Source organism: Cyanistes caeruleus, chromosome 14, assembly GCF_971803275.1.
Source record: "Cyanistes caeruleus chromosome 14, bCyaCae1.hap1.1, whole genome shotgun sequence".
Classification (NCBI taxonomy): domain Eukaryota; kingdom Metazoa; phylum Chordata; class Aves; order Passeriformes; family Paridae; genus Cyanistes; species Cyanistes caeruleus.
In genome coordinates this window covers 8450870-8472394 of record NC_141714.1, presented here as the reverse complement: position 1 = coordinate 8472394, position 21525 = coordinate 8450870, and the positions used below count along the sequence as shown (strand labels likewise).

Here is a 21525-nt window from a genome sequence, read left to right as displayed (position 1 = left end):
TTTCTCTTCCTTTTCACCACACCTCGTGTGACTTGTTTTGTGTCTGACAGCGACAGACACCCACCTCACTACAATCTCCTTTCAGGGAGTTGAAGTCTTATGAAATAATTGTAAGAAAAGTCAGTTTCAATTACAGGATATAAGACTGATTTCAGTCCTATGCTGAACCAACCTGTCCAATGATCTTTTAGTACATTAAGTGACTAGACATATTTCATTATTGCACAGAGTCAGGTCTTAAAGAAGTTTTCAGATCAAGACCACATTACTTGTTATTGCAAAAGAATATATACAGTCATATATTGGAGATGGTATATTGGAGAGCACAACTGTGTTGTAGTTAGGGCCTGGCGCTGCGGAAGAATTCGGGATGTAAAGGAAAGTTAGCAGACCCCCTCTCTGCCAAGATAGTAAGTTCTCTTGCAATTAGCCAATAGCACCTAGGTGTGACATATGTAGATGGGAGTAACACAGTGAACCTAAGCTATAAAATGTTAAGTTTCCCTGTAATAAATTGCCATATTTGCCATCCATCACATTGATGCAGTGGGGTATGGACCGTGCAGCTGGGATAGCCGCCTGTGCTGGAGCCGATCGGGGTGCTTAGCTTGCTTTAAACCCAACACAACTGACCCTCTCCAAATGCATTTCCCTGGACCTGCAAGGAAGATTTGTTTATTTTCTGTGTTGAAATACAATTTCAGTCTGGTGCATTTTCTCTGTCTAACTTTGCAGGTGTATGACTGACTTTCTTCAACTTGGACTTTGCTTCTTTTCTAATATTTTTTAAATAATGGCTGATTAGAGGAGTTCAGACTCCCCCATGATCTCATATTCTCCTGCAGAATGTGAAATTAGAGTCATTGTGGATTGTTTTAATAAGTGCCACATTTGAGCTTTTAAAAATTTTGTTAGTAATGCTCTCAGCATACATTATTCTGTGCCTTAGAAAAGACAGGTTAGAATCAGATTAATTAACTGCAGATATAGTGCATTGCTCAAAGCTCTATTTGTAAACCTTGCTTCCTAATCATGACTGTTCCCAAAGCTTTATCTGGCATTTTAATGGTGTTCACTAGGTTTGCTTTAATTAGCTGCCTCTGTAAAGTACCAGCTAAACCATCTGTGTGAATCCTTTTAATTAACTGGGTTCAATCTGAGGTTTTTTTTCCTGGTATTCTTAGCATGTCAGGGGAAGCAACGTACAATGTATAGGGTAAAGATGTTATAGCATCAATTGAAAAGGAAATATCTCAATTTCTGTGGTTGGCATTTATTCTGTAAGTGCTCAAACTTCTGTACAGAATTTGAGACGCCATGCTTATATTTGCCTACAATTTAAGCATGATCAAGATATGACCATGAGTCTGCAATATGGATAGAAATGATTTATCACCAACATTAGCATGAGGTAATGGCAGGAGCCAAGATGTACAACCTGGGCTTCACATGACCTGATATGGATTTCAATTTATCCTGAAAGTAACTTTAGAGATTAAACCTGGCTGAAGATATCCTTCAGATTTTACAAACAGGCAACAGAATACAACTGTATCAAAAATGGATTAGCTTCAAAACAATTATTTTTTAAAAAGCAACTGGAGACTACAGTGGCTATGCCTGAATCCTTATATCCAAACATTCCTCTCTTCCAAACATGGGATTCTGTCCAGCTTCTTTTGTCTACCTGAGCTATTTTTCACTGATGTCACACACACACAAGATAAATTCCAGGCTCAATGAAGCCAATAGAAAGGTTTCCTTCAGGATTCGGCCAACCTAAGTGCTTGAATGCTGCTTTTTTGAGATTGCTGCTTGTACTGTGAGGAACTGTTGATCTATACAAACAGGATTTGTATCAGCTAAGACCTGTTGATACAAGACCCGCACAACTTGATGTGAAAGTCAACTATGAACTAACTATGAACTAGAAGTACAGTATAGTTAACATGTTTCATGAACTGTGGTTCATTTGATAGAGCAAAAAGTTTGCCATGAAGAGATGCTACCTCAGTGTGAACTGCAGCACCAATGCTTTCCTGATAGTCTGACAAAACAGTTTTAGTTATGAATTTCATAAACCACAGAAATTTTATGGAAATTTTCTGGTGGAAATTGGAGCAGTGGAATCTGCTCCAATCACATATTTTTTCATGGAAGCCTATCTGGATATCTGATGGTCTGCCCATGACGTGAAGTGTCTAAGGGCCAAGGTTTGAGGGAAGAGTCAAAAATGTACACATACCAGACTTTCTAGTCTTCTTGGAGAAACAGATTCTGTATCACATGGATCATAGTCAGTTTTGGAAACATCATCTTTCAGCTTTTTATGTTTACAATTCTGTTCCTTCATGGATTTTTATAAAAACTCAGTCCTGAGATGCTTTACCCTTACTTGGCTATGAAACAGAAGAGCATCAGTTATTTGCTCCTAGTCCCTTAACTAACTTAGATGAATTCTATGGGCAGTTTCTGACATTTGAAACACTAGTAACTTGTGCAAAAGTATTTATATGCAGAGAGTGAAAAGCAGTAGCCAGCTATGAGCAATCTTAACCTTTTGGGAAATGGGGAATGACTTATTTGAGGAATGGCTTTAGGATCCAGGCCTTACTACAATCAAGTGCTGAACTTCGATCCTTCTGGATAAGGACAAGAAGTACAGGTATAATTACTAATGAACAATTTAGGACCTACCTAACAAATTGGGAAAACCACCTCAGAATCAGTACAGTCATGGCATGATAATCAGTAAAGTGTTTATGAAGTGACATCTGAAAGACAAAAAAAAATAATCTACTTTTGGGTAGTCCTTGCCATTGGGGACAATGAGACATCTTGGCTTTCTGATAGTCATTGTGCTGAGTTGTACTAACCTGCAGTCAGTAGCAGGTTGAAGTGAGTGTCCTCCTGAAATGGAGACTGCACACATTGGCCAATGAAGGCACAAGCAAAGCTCATGGTACTCATAACCCTCAGCAGGGTCTGCTGGGACCCTGTACAGCAGTGCAGGAGTGGTCTGTAGGGTTTTACTGCATCTCTATGAGGAGCTTTCTTGTACAATATTCTGTCCATTCGTGTTAGTACTTAACACTCTCACTATTGTTTATTTTAGTATCAGAACATCTGGCAAAGCACATTTTAAAAAAATCCTGCAGACTCTTGGCTTGCTGACTTAGAAACAATTTTTAACCTGCAACATTCAGAATCTCCTAGTGTCATTTAATGAAAAAGATATGCTTTTAATGTCCAGCAGAAAGGCTGGGTTTCCAGCCTGGCTTGGATTTTACAGTTTGCCTATTTTATTAACCACCCTAATAAAAACAATCAGATGCTAAACAATATGAAATTAATCACAAGGTCTAATGCCTTAAGAAACTTACCATACTGAGAACTGTTTTGCAAATAGTCTGTTTTTCTTAAAGCAGACAGACGATAGATTATGAATCTGAATCCAGAGAGGATTTTATGAAACATGTTTTCTGAATCAACAAAGAGCATAAGCATGTACAGACTAAGAGACTGAGGATTGTTTTGGTACCATATTCACTAGAGAAGCAATTGGATTCTGCTGTAACTCTGGGACAACTGTTTGCACTGACACCTCTTCTGCACATTTCCTAGTATTCCCAGGGAGTTTTGCTACTCAATGTACATAATTGGAAGTATCAGTTAAGTTGTAATAGGGACTCAAACTCTCTGGGCTTTATCCTGGTGCAGGATACTGTCCTTTGGACACCAGCTGACCAGTGATCTCACACGCTGCTTTCTGTACACCTCAGGTTGTAACAGTATCATGCAAAGCTGCATTACTTTCCTTGTAACTTAAAATTTACCTAAGAATTATAGGTTAGCCATTCAGAAGCCACACATAAAGAGCTATTATGAAATAAAACACAATTCTTGGAAATGTGCAGACCAAAAGCATTTCTAATGCTAGAGAGGAACAGGACTCCAGTATCAAAGTACTTCTTCCTATTTTCCTTATTGAAAATTCTGTAAAATCTGAATCAGCTCAGGCACACACACTGCCCAACAGAAGTGGGCAGTACTTTCATTACCTGACATCTGCTTTTGGAAAACCCTTTGCTCAGATAGGAGTTGCACGTACCCCTAGGTCTCTTTGTTAAAAAAATATAGCTAATCCTCCTCTTTCATGGAGTCCAGGTCTTTTCCCTATAAACAAACTATTCTGTAATGTACACATAGAAAGATGATAGGGATGATTTTTGCATACTAAGTCTCTTAGTGGTTTTCACAGCAGTGTTAAAGGCTCACAAAATAGTCTTCATGCACAACTGCAAAAGATTAATTCTAGAAGGCCCCAAAATACTACTACCTGAAGTAGTCTGGAATAACAGTAATGACATAATTTATGTGCAGAATCTGAATGGCAAATGGATTCAAACTGAGAGTTGGTTTAGATTAGATATTAGGAAGAAATTAATTACTCTGGGGGTGATAAAGCCCTGGCACAGGTTGACCAGAGAAGCTGTGGCTTCCCCATCCCTGGGACTGTTCAAGGCCTGGCTGGACAGATCTTTGTGCAACCTGGTCTAGTGGAAGGTGTCCCTGTCCATGGCAGGGGTCTGGAAGATCTTTAAGATTCCTTCTAACTCAAACCATTCTATGATTCTATGAATTTACTTTTCTAGTTACTTTTGATTGCACAGGCAGTTGAAACATGTTTGGATCCTCTGCCACCCTGATGTACAAGAGGAAAACACATACGTATTCCAGGCTTGCTCCTAGTGCAGCTTCAGGGTTCGATATCTAAACTGAGCTCAGAGAGCCAGCAGCACATGGGGGAATAAACTGCTATTATAAATTGACTGTTTCAAGATCAAAACTACCAACTAAAAGGAGACTTTTATTTACAGTGGTAAAAAGACCACTGTTACATCAAGTAGAGTAAAACACAAATATTCTAGAGGTATTTCATCACCAGAACTAAGTCCTGATTGATCATCTTATGAAAGTACAGGAACCTCAGACAAAGAAAACCTGTTACACTGTTTCAATTCAGAATTAGCTTCTAGGGGTCAGCTAGGATTATTTTAAACAATCTTTGTGGCTGGCGGTCCTTGTGGAATTGTAGCACAGCATACGAGACCAAATAGATTTCTTTCCTACTAAAAGTTATTTTGCTTAATTTATTCTCTCTACTTTAGTTTCCACTCTAAACGAATGTGTCACCCCAAGGCCTGATCCATTGAACTAAACAGATTTGGAACCTAGCCCAAACACCTACTCTGTGTGGCACAGCAAAAAGGCAGTTCCCCCTTTCATCTTCTGTCTCATATTTCTATCATATTCCTTAGTATTTCTAGAAAGGACTATATCATAGTCAGTAATTGCATCTGTTCTCATAGAAGACTGAGTACAAAAACTATCAAAGTTAATAGAAACCTGTTGATTGACTACAGTAGAAAGTGGATCAAGCCTTAGTCCATGTGCATTTAGCCTTTTCCCTCAGTCATGCATCACAATCCAAATTATTACAAATCTCATTTGTAAATTTGTAATACTACAAATTGAAATGACATGTGAAGGTTCCTTTAAAGAACAATCAAAGCTGTACAATGATGTTGTCTTTAAAGTAGTGGTGGAGTCTGACAATAAATGTGGATGGAAAGGTTGTACACTATCCAAAAAGTGCAAACACAAGCTCTAAACAAAATCCATATGTGCCTCTTGGAGGTGCATGTGTCAATGACATTAAGCCACAAAATGCTTTATATTAAAATAACTTTAAGGACCAGGTTAAGCTTTAAAAACTCCAGGGTAATTCAGAGTTAATCACCACAGCTAGTCTTTAATATGGTCAGATGGTAGAAAGTGTATGAAATGCATTGCTTGAAGGAACTAGTAGCACCTTATCTAGACTATGAATTCCATCCAGATTCAAGATGTTGTTTCAGTTTAAACATTCGAAAGGCTGTTGGCTGTGTTTTAGCTTTCTAGGGCTAATGTCAAGCTCTTCACATTATTTTAATATATTTTCTTCAGCTTAATTTCCTGTGTTTTCTTATATAGTTGCATAAAAAATTGCCTATCAATTGTCCAGAAACTCTGAAGGGCTCATAAAATACTTTCTAGGTTGCTCTAGTTTAATTCCTGCTCTCAAGTCAAAATATTATATGAATCCACCAATCACTCTCCCACCAAAGAAACAAATTAAATTAAGCTTTGGTGCATTCTGAATCCTCTCTGAAATCTCTTTGAAGGTCTTGGAAATTATCTTAGGAAAATTCTGAGCAGCTTATCCTATCCTATTATGTCAGTCCAAAGAATTGAAGTTCTGTCATCCATGTGGGAAGATATGTATTTTTCAATGCATTTTGGATGCTGATATACAGATAAAGGTTTTTATTTTTTTTATGGCAAAAAAGGCAGAATGGAAATAAGCAATAACCTCAATCTGACTGTGATAGCAAACATTCCTTGTTAAGATAGTGACAAAGGCAAATCACAAACCAAATCATATTATCTAAGCACACATCAATAGGAAAAAATTAGACATCTCCCTTTAATGCCTGTACCATTATATTTCTAAACCAAATTTACTTGCAAATAAATAATTATTTTAAAATATCTGACAACTAGCCATTGTTGGAACTCTCACTTGCTGATATGAGAAAGGTAGATGGTAGCAAGAAGATTTGTATGGAGAATGGAAGAGCTGGGCAGTATCCCTTCCTCCATCCCAAAAATACTCATGAATGGAAGGGTAAGAAGACTAGAACTGAGAGCCTGGGAGCTCTGGTGTTTGAGTTGGATAGAACCCAAAGCCTCTTCACTAAATGGTTTAATGTATGTGCATTCTGCAATGGAAAAATCACTACATTAGAGCATTCCAACAGCCAACAGGGTTGAAGATTTTGGTTTTAATTCAGTGCAAGATGTGCTGCACTACACACATATTCTGTATTTACTTATAAATGTCTGTCAGGTCAACAGGTGCTGTACATGCCCTGCATCTTGCAATGCTGAGTCTTAATCTACACTGCAGAGTGAAGAGTGTCACCTTGACTAGCTCAGTTACTGAATGAAGGTAGCATTGAGCTCATGCACATTTTTCCTGCTTCTTCAGCTAGTTTTGCAGTGCAGTGAGTTCTGCACTATTCCAGGACCTAAAATAGCTAGTTCAAAGGTTCAGGTATTACTGGGTCAAGATACAGTCTACCATGCAGACAGAGGCTCACTTATTTTTAGGTGATGTTTACAGTCTGCTATTGTGGGATACCTCATCTGGTATATCTTTAGACCAGCTATGTATATAGGTGCCACCTGGCATTTCTGTATTTAAAGAGAAAAGTGGTTTGAATTTGAGAAAGAAAAACCATAGTACCAAAGGATTTTAAACATGCTACTAATAATGAATGTTCTTGGAAGGCAGTGTGTTTAGTCATGTGTTTAGCAAGCTTAAAAAAACACTGGAGCCAGATGGGCTGATTCATACATCATCACTGCAGAAAACAGAATGCAAATAACCCTTGAAATCACAGGAGACTCCTGCTTCTCTTTTGCCTAACATTGTTACAGATTCAATTAGGGGAAAAACAGATCTTAGTGGGACTCACATTTTTAATGAGCTAGTGCACAGCTAGCAATGTAATGGCCCATCTTTTGTAGCAGATTGATTACAAATAGACTTTAGGAGCAGCTAAAAGAAGATAATAGGTCACAATTCAAGAAAGGCTCATTCTGATAATTTTCCACATTTATCAGTTTAAACATGAAGTACAAAATTCCAGCTGAAGACTATGAAAAGGAAGAACTTAATTTGATAAAATGGATATGAGAGTTTACATGGAGCCTTATTCTTCCTTACTAGATAATTGTAGAATGTTTTAAAATCTTCATAGATATCATGACATTTACAAGCTCATGAACAGAAAAAAGCCAAATCAGTTCATTGCCAAGGAGCACTTGAAGCAAAACCAATCAATCTAGAAGCATTTATGTTTCTATAGTAAATAAGATACAGATATACTAAAAAATAATAGAAAAAGTTCCTGACTGCAAATGCCAATTATTGAGTAGGACTTCTGTGGTTTAACTTAAACTATCAAAAAGTAAGTATCCAGTTTTCCTGGATAATGTTTCCTCAATAATCTGTGGAGAGTGACAGGCATCTCCAGGAAAAAAGTCTTCTCATTCTAGGTGACAGGATGAATCACTTTCATGTTTCCAACAGCTGTAAAGGGTATCTAGATGATTGTCTTCCCAACTGAAGCTTAGATTAGCTGGAAAAACAGACAAGATTTTGGGCACACCAGGACACTAGTCCTTCTTTTGATCTGGTAACAAAGGAGGGGTTTTTGTTCCCAGCACCTTACTATTTTACTAAGTTCTAGTTGGCTAAAGAAAGCATTTTGCCTTAGAAATTTTCTTTCTTACATAGTACACCATTATAGAGAAAAGTCCAATCATCAGCTGAATGTTCCAACTCCAAAGAGTTGAATTTAAAATTGAATGAGCTTAATCTCATCCTAAGACACAAAAACAGCATCACAGCATCAGATAGGTTATAAGCTTGAAATGTTTCTTCCTTGTCACTGGTTAAAAAAGGATTCTAGATACCTAGATCAGATATTGATATACATATCTGATAGTGTATATAATTGTCAGGGCAGATGAATCCAACCCAAAATTGATGTGTGAATGCCATTTCTTATCCAGTAAGTGCAGTGAACACATCCATCCCACTTGAACAGCAACCTTCTTGTTCACTCTTATCCCTCTGCCATTGTGCACTTACTGCCTCCTGCTGACAGGTTTTGCTCAGGGAACAGCTGCTTTCCTCAGACAATTAAACTCTATGGAGAAAGTCAAACAAAACCCCTTTCTATGATGCTGCATGACTACTCTTTTATAAATGGAAATGTGGGGTGCCACTAAGACAGACATTAAGGGAAAAGCTCCAGCCAAATCTACCAGCCATTAGGCCATGTCAGGAATGCTGGAATAGGCTCATGAAAGATCCTGCTTAGTCTTTTTCATACAGTGGCTTTTAATAATGAGCATATAATAAATGTCCAGTCTGGATATTTACTATATTTACTAATTTACTATTCAGTATTCAATTGGATTTATATAGTCATAAAATTCTACAGCACTTCTTCTATGATTTACAACAGTCTCTACTAATTATGAAGCTATGCCTGGACCTCAGATGTAAAAGGTGAACATTAACAGACTGCTTGTACAGTGACACCATACAAATGCACATTTGCCAAAGCAATTTTTAATTGCTTGTTAATAGAAAGCCATTGAAAATAACTATACATTTTGGTCTGCATTTATGAAAAGCACCAAAACCAGAAACCGAGGAATTTTGTGGAATGTTGTTTTATTTAGAGATAAGGAGTCTGGAATGGACAGTTGATGAAACAACTGCTGCTTTCTGCCTGGATTGTAGGGGATTGGACTTGGTAGCTTACCTGATCCCAAAAATTCTGTACTTCTGATTTCCTAAACAGAAAACACCACGGGAAATACTGTAACTTACTGTAGGACAAGCCTGTCATGACCAAAATGGATACAGGAGGATGTTTACTTCACAGAAGTTTTCCAGCACAGATATTTAGTTTTGTTTTTACTCAGCATACTAAATAACTATTTCAGAAAGGGCTATTTGTCACTAATAGGAATTACCTGGGCATCGTGGGCAGCACAGCTGTGGTACATGCACAGGGGAAGCACAGTGTAGACTTGGGCATCTTATTCTGCTGCACAAAACATTTCCATTCTGCAGATGGAACATAGTACATAGCATTTTAATGAAATGCACTGTCTTACAGTTTTCTGTGTTTTCTATTCTACATCCAAACTTTTTTTTTTAAATGCCTTTTTACAACATTCTGGTTTCACTCATACCGAGATATGCCCAGATACTTCCACTGCCTTTGAATTTATGCTCAATGCTCAATAGGTCAAAAATCTTTGACAATCTTAAAATTGGAGGAAGTATCTACAAATGGATAGCAAAAATCTCCATCTCTCTTTTTCTTTCCATTTTGTCTTTTTGAGCAGATTATGCTTAGGAATTGCATTTCCAAAACTAAGATATGGATAAATCTATGATAAATCTAAGATATGGATAAATATGGTCTCTGAGATATTCCCTACTGAAGGTTAGTTCAAGACCACAAGAGATAATAGCATCTGTAATTGTTCCTGGAAACTGTGGAGTCTTTTGTTTCCATTTTATTGCTTTCCCAGTTGACAAAACCCCACAGATTGTAAGTAGCCATTTTTCTAAGAAATATGAGTTAAGTCTTGGGAATAGGGTTCATTATTCATGTCATTAACATAATATTCTATTTGACCACATCTAAGTTTGATTTATAATTAAAACACAGGGAATTTTCATTCTCCAGTGTCTGTGACCAGAAAAGACTATCCATTTTAAATTCTGATTTCCCATCCATAATTCATCCTCTTAATTCACCTCTGAGTTGCTCATGTTTATAACAAGAAAGATCTTTCATCATGAACATTGATATTAAGTTATGACTGTAATTTTAGGTGGTGTCAGGACTAAAGGCACTTTATTTTCATATGCCTTCTGGAGCACTGAAATGTTTTAAGTGAATGTGCAGACAGCAGATGTATAGGCCTTTCTAGTCATCTCTTTCAAACTAAATCATTGACAAATATCTGTAGACCACAGGCTGGAATCCTACTGTTTGATCATTGTTAGCCACAAAATACAGTTATGCATCTGCTTTGGAAAGAGACACTAAAAATGATTATCACCATCTGTTTGCAATAAGAACTGAAATTAAATATACTGATTTTGTAGAAGAGGAGAAAATTTTAGACTCTAGGATCTTCACAGAATAGTGACTATCCCTGGTCTGCACAGCTGCTTGCCCAGCAGACGTGGGAGCCTGTGAAGTACTTCTGTAGAAGAAAGGCTGGCACTGCCTGCTGACCTGGCTCCATGTTGCTGACTCGACCTGTTCTATGACCTCAGTCTTTTTCAAGTCCTGCAGAATCTCCTGAGGTGAATGTTTACTTCTGTGCATGGTCAGCTGTGATAAAATTCTGTGGGCCAACTTTGCTGCTCCACACTGCCAGTCAGACTCTACTGTCTGCCACACAACAGAGCTGTTTTAAATGATCTTGTGCTTACTGATCTTACACTTACATTCACAGTGATATTTGAGAGAACAGCCCCACTAACCAGAGCAGGGCTCAGGCCCTGGTCAGTCTCTCTAAGCCAAGGCCAAGGTCACATTTCTCCATCAGGTGCCAAAGAATGTTGATGCATCTCTCTCCTCGAGCTGGGCTATCAGTGCTGATTGTGGAGAGAAGTCATTTAGCCTGAGGTCTGAAGATATGATTACAAACACAAGCAAAAGCAAAAAAAGTGCTGTATTTTAGAGAGGAAAATAATGATCTGACAAAGTGTGAGTGCTCAGTTTTAGGCAGTAACAGTCAACAGGCTCCACTATGAACTAGGTGGAAGGAGGGGTTGTAAAAGGAAGGGGGAACAGGGTGAGAGCAATGAATTATGTTTAGTTTTATTCTGTTTAAGTATGTAAATTATAGCTTGTAAAAATACCATATTATATACACACAGAAAAAAGGATAGCTTTATTTTTATTTTTTTTTAAATGCCAGGCTGAATAATTTGGCCTCTGTTTAGTTAATTTGCCTCGACTTTTTCTTAAACATCAGAAGCGTGTGTGCTCGGGATGAACAGACAGACAGCAGACTGTGGAGCATAGATCTCTGACTTCTGCCCTACCAATGTGTCTTGTTTTGTGCAGACATCATGTGGATCACAGTATCTGTGGCCAGCAAAGACATTTTGATACATTGGACATAAAGACCCCTGTGGATTTTTTGGCCTTTCTCTGCAGTGAGGGAATCAGTTGCTGCATCAGACTCTCTACAGATCATTTGCCTACCTGCCAGGGAATCGTACATGGTTTAGGCTTAGATCTCTCTTACTTGCTATCTGTGACACACTTTACTTTCATCTTTTATGCTGTTATATTTGGTTTATGGTCTGTGCTTCTGCTATATCATGAAATATATTCTCATGCCTTTATTTTGTTAAAATTATAAATTGTTGAGGGTTTCCTGAAGGAAACTTCATGAAACTGATGAAGCTTCAGTAATTTTTATGGTAAGTCAATGGCACAATTTTGGCCAGGACAAAGTTCAAATGAGTGTTTGGATGCTGCAGTTGTAATTTGGAATCTTCCTTCTAGACAACAAGAGTCACATCCAAGAGATCCCTCAGCATCCTCACTGCTGAAATTATCCTGGTTACATTTTGCACCCTCATGGTACATCAAAGGTAAAACATAGCAAACAAGGGAGTGCAATCCACTTCAGAGCTGCATGTATTGGGAACTACCATAAGCAGTTTCCTTCTTTACTAAACCTGCTGGCATAAACTATCACTTTGTCTTTCACACCAAAGTTAAAAAATGAAACAGTCTCTGTTCTTTGAGGCTCGTAGTGTGTGGGCGTGCCTGGGTTCCAGCAATGCTTTTGTCAAGAGGAGCTGAGCAAGCACTTTCCCATCCCTCCAAACTGTCTAACATCTCTCTAAAAATCATCAAGCATTTATATGTATACAGATCTCTAGGATTTCCAGTTAATTTTTCCCACACCCAAGACACATTTTTTCAGTGACTTACTGAGTGTTTTACTCCACACAAACTCTGAGGGAGTTTTCAACTTTGGATATACATCCACAGAAGTTGAGCTGAAACTCCTTTTTGCTCTAAACAAAGACTTTTTCTTTCCTTCCTACTACATTGTATTTTCTCTCACAGCTGCATTCTGCATCTAAACTTGTGGGACTACTGTTCGTGCAGCTCTACACTGAACTGTAGTAGCAGATTCCCTCAGAGCAAATGCTGCACAGAGACCAAATATTTTACACTTGCAGGAAGGGAAAATAGCGAGGAATACTTTATTTTGCATTAAATATAGCAGAAAGAACTCAGCATCTGGAGTGTCTCGTGTTAGTGATTAAGGTCCCTTATTGTTTCTTTTAAAGTACTTTAATGAACATAAACTACCCTCATTTTTGTGCCTCCTCTCAGCTGTATATGACATACTATGGGGATCTCTGACTGCTGTGTTTTTGCATCAGCCATCAAATGATGGGAGCCCTTTCATGTTCTATCTAATTCTCTCTAACCCCCATAACATTTTCCCATCTTTCATCATCTCGTTCTTCTTTGACTGACTTTTACTAAAAGTGATATCTATGCCTGCTCCTTTCAGCACTTTAGGGCAGAAGATGCTTTGACTGGAAGATGTTGGCACTGTACATAGATCAAAGTACCAAATTCAGGTTCTGCATAATCATCCATATTTGTGGAAATGCAAGGATTATACTTAGGTATAAGTATAGTGGGGCTTGATAGGTCAAGATGTCATACCCAGCATCACAAAGCTGCTGGCTAATTAAGGAGTTGGTTTGTCTATGCTATGCAAGTATTTTTTGCCAGTACTGGCCTTCTCTGCTAATATTTTCCTTTCACTAGGATCACCTGCCTCTATTTCCTGCAGCATGACCAGGGCCAACTCATGAAAATAGGTTTGGGCTTTTTCAAATTGTAGCTACATCAGAAAGGATTCTAGTCAATGAAGCAAGTAGGAGTTGTAGAACCAGTAACTCAGCAGTCCTACCTCTGAGCAAAGACAATTAATGCAGTAAACAAGGCCATAGGGTTCTAGATAAGGATGCCATCTTTCTCCTACATGGTACTTCTTATCTTGAAACACACAGTATGTATCTGAATCTGTAAAACAGTAAAGAATTGAAAGAACTATGAATGAAAATTTCCACTCCATGTTTCCAAAGTATATTTAGATGTGCAGAGTTTTCTGTAAACTACTTTTTCTTTTCCTGAAGAATTACGTAACAGAAAGACACTTAATTCCACATGCTGTTTTTTCTAACCACCCAAACCAAAATAAATGACATGGCCTCCCATTTTTCCAAAATCGCAACTCCTGAAATGATGATAGAATGGCTTTCATTTAAGTTTAAGGGGTTTTTTTATTTTATTTATCCTTTCACCTGTTTAGGTAAGAAAATTTAAGTGCCTGATCACTCAGAAAAGCTTATAGAAAACAAAACCTCTTCACTGCAAAACCAAAGCAATTGGTCCAACTCAGGAAAATCCCAGGTTCTGCTGCAGAGAGATGTTGAAATAATTTATGTATCAGCTTTCAAAATATGTTCTTTTGTTCACTAAGCACTTCTGATCTTGCAGTTACAGATTGACAGATATCCATATGCCTGTCAGATATTATTGTCCTGTCCCTTCCTATCATGTTATGGTTTCATATTGAAACCTTAAATCTTTACAATACCACAGTATAGGTGATACTTCAGGATATCTTAACAAAATACCCATCTTCCTTGTGATAATCCAAGCCAGGGACAGTCTTCACATTTACAGGGCTAGAAGAAAGTAGCTGGAGCTAGGAAGTGTTAGTAGAAACTGTGATCAGTTTTCCCTTTACACAGAAGCATGACAAACGAAACACAGGATACGAAAAAGAAGACAACTGGAGTTTGGTAATTTCTCACACTGTTCTTTCTTTGAACGTGGTTTTCCTGTGAGTGAGTTCAATGGGGGAGAGGGCCTTTCTGGAACTCACTCTCTTTTGTTTTCCCCCCATCTACTTCCTTGGAAGCAGAAGCAGCTGAGACTGAGGCTAAAAATTTTAATGACTTCTCAAGGGCAAATAATGTCTTTTGCAAGAAGGAGGTCAAAACCCAACCTATGCAGGTAGGGAGAGCATTCCAGAGTAACAAGGCCGAAGCAGTCAATAATGCCTAGACTTATTTGGGTAGCTATTCCTCCTTACCATGATTTCTGAAATGTGTTAACATCTCCCATGGATGACAGGCTTTGCAGAAATGCTCCCTTTCTTTTGTTTGTATTCTTTTCAATTCTTCTCATCAAGTTTTTGACAGTTTTTTTTAAGAGAGAGACTCAATTTTCTCAAAGGATGTACCTAATCCAGTTCATATGAGGTTGTTTTTACACCACAACAGAACAGTCTTGGACAAGTTTTACACTAGCTAAAAACTTCAGCACAATAGTCTTTCACATGGGACAGATCCAGATAATCTGTCAGATGTTTACGGAGGTTACTAAATAGAATTAAGCACATTCTTGACTTAGGATATTTGAAATAAAACAGATTCTCCAACTGATGTGTTATGTTCTTTATGATGCACTATAACCTGTACAGCTTGAGGAAAATGATCCCTAAATGCGGGTGTGACCTGATTCTACTAAATACAGGATTAGAAGGAAGAAAAATGTATGAAGGTTTAGGACATTATTTTCTGAACCACATCTGAAAATAGAAGGAAAATGTCCAATTTAGGTGAATGTGACAACTTTGTTTGAAGTCTACTTACCTTTTACTTGTTCTAGTTTACCTCCATCTATGAAAAGGAGACAAACCACACCAAAAAAGATAAAATTAAAATCCTCCAATATCCACTTTCTTTTCATCTTTATTGTCAAAAAGAAAAGAATGAGCCTCCAAGGAGAGAATATTGAGCTGTTGGGGAAAAAAAAATTAAATTAATTAAAGTAAAATCTTGTAAGATACTCTATTTTATCCAGCACACTGAAATCTTAAAATGCCAGAACAACAACAACAACAACAACACAAAGTCTGTATCATGCATCTTCCTTTCATGGAAACAGCTTTGCCTTCAGATAATTTAATTTTTGGAAAAGGGGTCACATTCCTATTCATGAAAGCTGAAAACTGGGTATTCCTTCTAAAAATGTCCTTCTTTTACTTCAAAGCAACCTGGCAAGATTCTAAGCAATCTAAATTCTGAAAAGTTCTCTTTCCCAAGATACTAGTTTGGGATATGTTCTTGTAGGGAATCATTTTTAGATGTATCTTTTGTTCAGTTGGAACATGTTTGCTTCATCCTGAAGTTAACCTTGGGTGTTCCTGCACTGTGGAAATCCCTATTCAGGGTGAGCCACTGGCCCTGCTGCAGCTACTGCGAGTTTTCCTCACTACATTTAATAGGCTTCCACCACTACTCAGCTCGCCCCTTCGCCCCTCTTTCAACCACTATTGTTCTGGTATTGTGTACAATTAATTTTTCTACAGTTAACCCTTTTGCTGCCTTGATAGCTGAGAGCAGAATGGGGGAATGACTTGTCATCTTCATTCCTGTAGATCTTTAATGTCAAAATCCTGCATGTGGGGCAAAGCTTAATGTATTCTTCCCTGTGTGGTACAGAGCTGGTATTTTACTTGCTGCATGTGCCACTCTGTTTATCTTTTTTCTGGGTTTTAACATGTGACTTATTTTATGAAAATAATTAACTAATTAACTAAAGTAGGTTTTTTAATACAGACAACTTAAGATTCTACTATTTCAATGCTCCAATGTTTATGAGCATTCATTACAAAAGTGTTATTTTCCAAGAGTGCACTTGTCCATAACTTCTAATATTGGAAAGATCTGGGTGTGATTTTAAAAGGCTTGATATAGACTCACTATTATTTTACAGAAGTTTAAAAAACAGAAAGAGTCACTATTGGAAAAATGAACAGTCTGTTTTGTAAACTAATTTGGCCTCTTCAGATTTCATGTAAATAACAGAACTGTATGTGAATATGTTCAAATTCACAGATAATCAAGGCAAAAATAATAATTTATATATGCATAAGTAAAGCAGTGAATAACTTAAACTAAACAGTAAGTTAAGAAGCCCTTAAAATTAACATCTTCCCATTAAGATTGTTGAGACCTAGGATACTATAACAAAGGGTGTGTGATCTGATTTTATCAGCGGCTTCATTGCCTTCACTGTTCAAGAATTCTCTGCATTCCCAAACCACAACCACAATGGACATCTTCCTTAACTAACTATACCTGTGCCACTACTTTGTATGCAGTAAGCTCATTCAAAACAATACAAATTGCCTCTGAAAATGTTAAAAAAAAGACATTCTTTAAAGCACACTCCCTAATCAGTAACAAAACATAACTTTCCACTTATTTTGCAAGTTTAGAATAATGTTTCAATTTCAGAAGAAGAGTTTAAGTAATTTTTGCTTTTCAACATATTCAAATCACATAGGACATTTTTTTAAGCCAGACATCCTTTTAAAAACCTGTTTAATATTAAATGATTAAATGATTTAGTGCCAGGACATCATGCATGCATTGAGAACAACAGTAGCACATAACTGGGTTTAGCAGAAATGCAAATTTCTTTTATTTAATTATTTCAGCCTTTGTAGGGATTGCTTAAGCAAACAATAATTATAAATGGTGCACAATTATCCTCTGTACAGCACCTTATCTGTTAGCTAGGTTAGTTGGAATAGAAAGGCTCAGAAATCCACCCATTTTAAGTGTCAGGTCTTCAAAAGGAAGAACATTATAAAACATGGACTGCTTGTTCTCAGAAATGCTGCACACTAATGTGAGATGGAGGAATTAAAATAAATGGGATGAAGACTTTTGATGTCTTTCCTAATTCTCTTTAATTTCTGTATTGTTGTTACTCCAAATATAAACACATGCTTTGCACTATTAGCACACTCCCTTTATTTCCCCAAAGGGCAATGTCCTAAAAATATTCCTGGATTTAAATAATCTCAGTTAGTATTAACCTGTTAATTATTAGAGTATTTTTTCTCTGTTGTAGAAACAATTGAAGTGATCCACATCTTACATTAATTACTTAGTGAAATAAAGCAGATGGGGCTTTGCTTAACGCCTCCCCCTCCAAAGAGCCCGGTTTGGTAACTACAAGAGGCAGTGTCCGGCCTCGCCACGTTTTACGATTAGTGAAAAAAAAACCCTGCAAAATCCAAAAATGGCAGTGCCGAGGGCAGCTGGCAGAGGCTGCGAGGCGCGGGGCTGCGGTGATGCAGCGGCGGGGCCAGCTCATCCCCGACGGCCGCGCTCGCCTCCATCACCCGCTGCGCGAGCCCTCTCCCTGCACTCTTCCCGAGACTTTATCGCTGCGGCGCGTCCGCCCGCTGCCGTCGGGAGGCGGCTGTAGGAGGGAGGCTCTCCCGCTGCGCCGCGGCCGCAGGCTCCCGGCTCTCGGTGCTCTGATTGAACAGCTGCCTCCTGGTCTCCGGCCCGGGGAGCGCCCGCAGCGCCGCCCGGGGCCGGGAGGGGAGCTCGGTTCGGGGCTGCCCCCTGCCCGGGGCCGAGCCAGGAGCCCGATGATGCGGCGGGACACCGACCGGCGAAACCAGACAGACGAAACGCCCGGGAGGCGTCCAGTCCCCGCGCTGGGCGGTCTGTGCTGCGGCCTCGGTCGTAGCTCCGGCAGCGGGACCGCGCCTTTCCGAGGCGTCGTGTCGGACAGCAAAGCTCACAAACCTGGGGCAGGGCTGGAGGCTCCGCTCCACGAACAGCGCTCGGGCTGGGGCAGCCGCGCGGCTTAACCGCTCCGCTCCGCCGGGGTGCGGCGGGGTCCGGCCAGGCGGTTCCGCTGCTCACTCACGTTGCCATCATCTTCTCCTGCGCCTTCTAGGTGTCGCCTTCGATTCGGTGGGCGGGGGGGTGGGGCAAGCAGGGACGGACGGGGTCCTGCCGCCGCCAGCCCTCGACCCCCGACTGACGGACGGGAGCGCAGAGGGAGGGATCCGCTACGCCCGAGCTGCGGGCCGCTGAGGGGTGGGCGCTCCGGAAGGTCCCGGGCTGGGGCACCTGCCAGCGCCTCCTGCCCCGCTGGAGCGCGCAGCGAGGCCCCGCGGCCGGAGGATGCTCGGCGGCGGGTCCCGACCCGCAGCCCCGCCGGCAGCGAGCGGCAGAGGGAGGCGGGGTGAGCAGGTCCGCCTCCGCCCCGGACCCCTCCTCGCCCGCGCCCCGCGCCCGTCGCCGGGCACAGCGGCGTGACTGACACGACCGGGGTGGAGCCGCTCCGCCATGGGGTGCCGCGGAGCGGGGCGGCACCGGACACGGGGCTCAGACCCCGCCCGCCTTTCGGGCTGCCTTCCCGCCCGCAGGGCCAGCTTCACAAGGCGGTGGGGTCGTGCTCCAGTGCCTTCAAACGAGCCGCGGGTTGAGTGACCGTCTCCACTTTTCCTCTGCGGGAACAGAGCTCCAAGGGTAGCTTTCTTGGAGAACGGATTCCACACTGAAATAAATGGTTCTTTAATGGGCTTCTCCTAGGCGGGGTGCCCCTCGAAGTAGACCCGACGGAGTTACCATCCACTGGGATCTGGCAGACACCTGCTGCTGATACCTTCTGGTCTGACTTACTGTGTTAGAATGTTTCAAAGTCACATTGAGATTCTGGTGTAACTAAATTAAATCCATGACTCATTATATGCTTGGTCAAACATTCTTTTTCTGTCTCCTTGTAGCCCCTGTAAGTGAACTCTTGACAAATGATCTGAGAAAAAGGGTGAGATAAGAAAAGACATCATGTGGAGAAACAAATTACAACCTATTTCCCCTAGTTTGGGACCAGGGTGTTTGGGAAGAGCTGCTGGGATTTCATACATCTCTCAGGTTTAGTAGATGTTTTCAGGAGGCTGAAAATCGAGCAGAACTTTCATTCCTTCCATTGTACCTTAGCTGGACAAAACACTGAAGGTACAATGTATGGTGAAATGTTATACTAGCATCAGGAAAGGATAGATGAGTTACTAAGGCTTTTTGTAGTTTGACTTTATGAGTAACCAAGGCTGTGTGTCAGTCAAATGCAACTAATGCAACAAATGCAACTTTTAATATTAAATAATGAAAAGAGAAAGTTCTGGAGCTAAGCATTTTGAAAACACTGCTCCATGCCTTCTTCTGTGTCACTCTGCCACTCTGTCTTGCTGTGCACAGGCAGTAATCCATGTTCATAAGGAAAAACAGTTGCTTAAAGCTCTTCGTCCCCAGTGAAATGCCTACGGCTGCATGCTGATAGTATTGGAAGAGCCACTGTATGAAACAGGGATGGGAAAATGGAGAATGGAAAATGGGGGAAAAAAGTTTCTGGAGGTTTCATTCTGGTCTTTTATTCTTGTAGTTTTGTTAAAAAACTTTCTTTATTCCTTTTAAGTTTTATACCTGTTTTGCTCTTCTTCTAATCCATATCTCACAACAAGAAATGAGTACGTTTTTCTAGTGATTTTTTAGCAAATGCTTTAAAACCATGACGCCATGATAAAGATCCACTTGCTGAGGCATTTCTTTGCAGCTGGCATCCACCAGATAAACCCAGTAAGTCTTCTCTCCCAATGCATAACAGAAGGAGTCAAGGCAGGCTGAATGAGGCTCCAATTGCAATTCAAATATACTTTTATAAAGGGTGATTAGTGCTGCTAATCTCACCTTGTTAAGCAAAAGACAGTAACTACATTACTGAACACCTCAGGTCTTATGTAATTCTTTTGCTTAGAAATTTGCTGGTGTGAGAGTGCTTTTGAAACCCATTAGTAAAACTGAACTTGCCAAATGATTGGTCTCTTCTCTAGGTAGAACAAAGTCAAATATACGCCAGCATGGAGCCAGAGACTGCCAGGGGTTGAGGACTTGCAAATCCCATTGCTACAAGTGAGGACTGAAGACACAAAGTCAATCGTGTAACTGAGGTCATTTGTAAAAAGATCTAATAGCTCTGGAGCTGTCTTTCCCATCAATAATGGTGTACACAACAATGGTGTGTACTTACTCGTAACAAACCCTAACGTGTTGACTAAATTGTGATGCCAGCCTGCTTGATTCTGACTGCAGAATTAGGAAAATCCAAGCTGGCCTCTGCCTCAGTGTCTGACTGTCTGTGAGGGCACTCACCAGCACTGAGTTAGGCCAGAGGGGGACGCCACTCATTTCTCTCGTCTAATTCATAAAGCCAGTCTTGAACGTTCCTTCACCAGAAGATGGTGATCCTTTCACATGAAAAAAATTGTAGAGAGACAATAAAAATAACTGAGCTGTGTCAAAAACAAGGAATTTTCAACAGAGGATGGGAACAGTGGAAATGTCCAAGAGGATAATGGTGAAATTAGAAATGGCTCTTTGAGAATAACCAGCTACAGAATAAAGTTTAAAGTGAGGAAAGGGGGGACTTCACTTCATCATTAAAAACATCAGTATAAAATACATGGAGAAAAACAAACAGTGAAGACACTGTTGCTAGTGGGCTGGCTTTTAAAGTATTAATGGAACAGCACAGAAAAAGAGTTCCTTTTATTCTTTTATCCCAGCTCCCTGCTTTCAAGGTTCTTGTGTGAACATGAAGCAGTTTGCAAGGCTGTGAAATTATCAGACCTGGACCAGTGCCAGTACAAACCAATTTATTGGAGTCCAGCAATTAACTAAATCCTAGAAAGCTTGATTAGTTGTGGCACTGCTCAGCAGGGAACACTGAGAAAAAAAATCATGACACTCCATGACTGTCTGTTCCATCTACCAATTTACATTATATGTAAAGAAAAGTTTATTTGTAAATACCCTTACTTTATTCTCTTGCATCATGTAGAAAGAATAATTACAATGCCATGTAAGAAAATGCTTGTTGGCTA

General features: G+C 39.8%; 1 protein-coding gene across 4 annotated transcripts in view; it reads right to left on the bottom strand.

Annotated features, from left to right (window-relative positions):
* CHRDL1 (chordin like 1) overlaps positions 1 to 18903 on the bottom strand; it is a 35611-nt gene extending 16708 nt beyond the window's left edge. For all 4 annotated transcript variants that reach the window (XM_086850616.1, XM_086850614.1, XM_086850617.1 and 1 more), the window contains exons 1-4: positions 18383 to 18903; positions 15422 to 15567; positions 13669 to 13781; positions 9661 to 9754 (exon numbers count right to left, since the gene is read on the bottom strand). In XM_086850616.1, coding sequence (XP_086706742.1) covers positions 9661 to 9754; positions 13669 to 13781; positions 15422 to 15518 — 304 coding nt within the window. In that variant the 5' untranslated portion in view covers positions 15519 to 15567; positions 18383 to 18903. The remainder of the gene's footprint in view (positions 1 to 9660; positions 9755 to 13668; positions 13782 to 15421; positions 15568 to 18382) is intronic.
* Positions 18904 to 21525: the final 2622 nt, after the last annotated feature.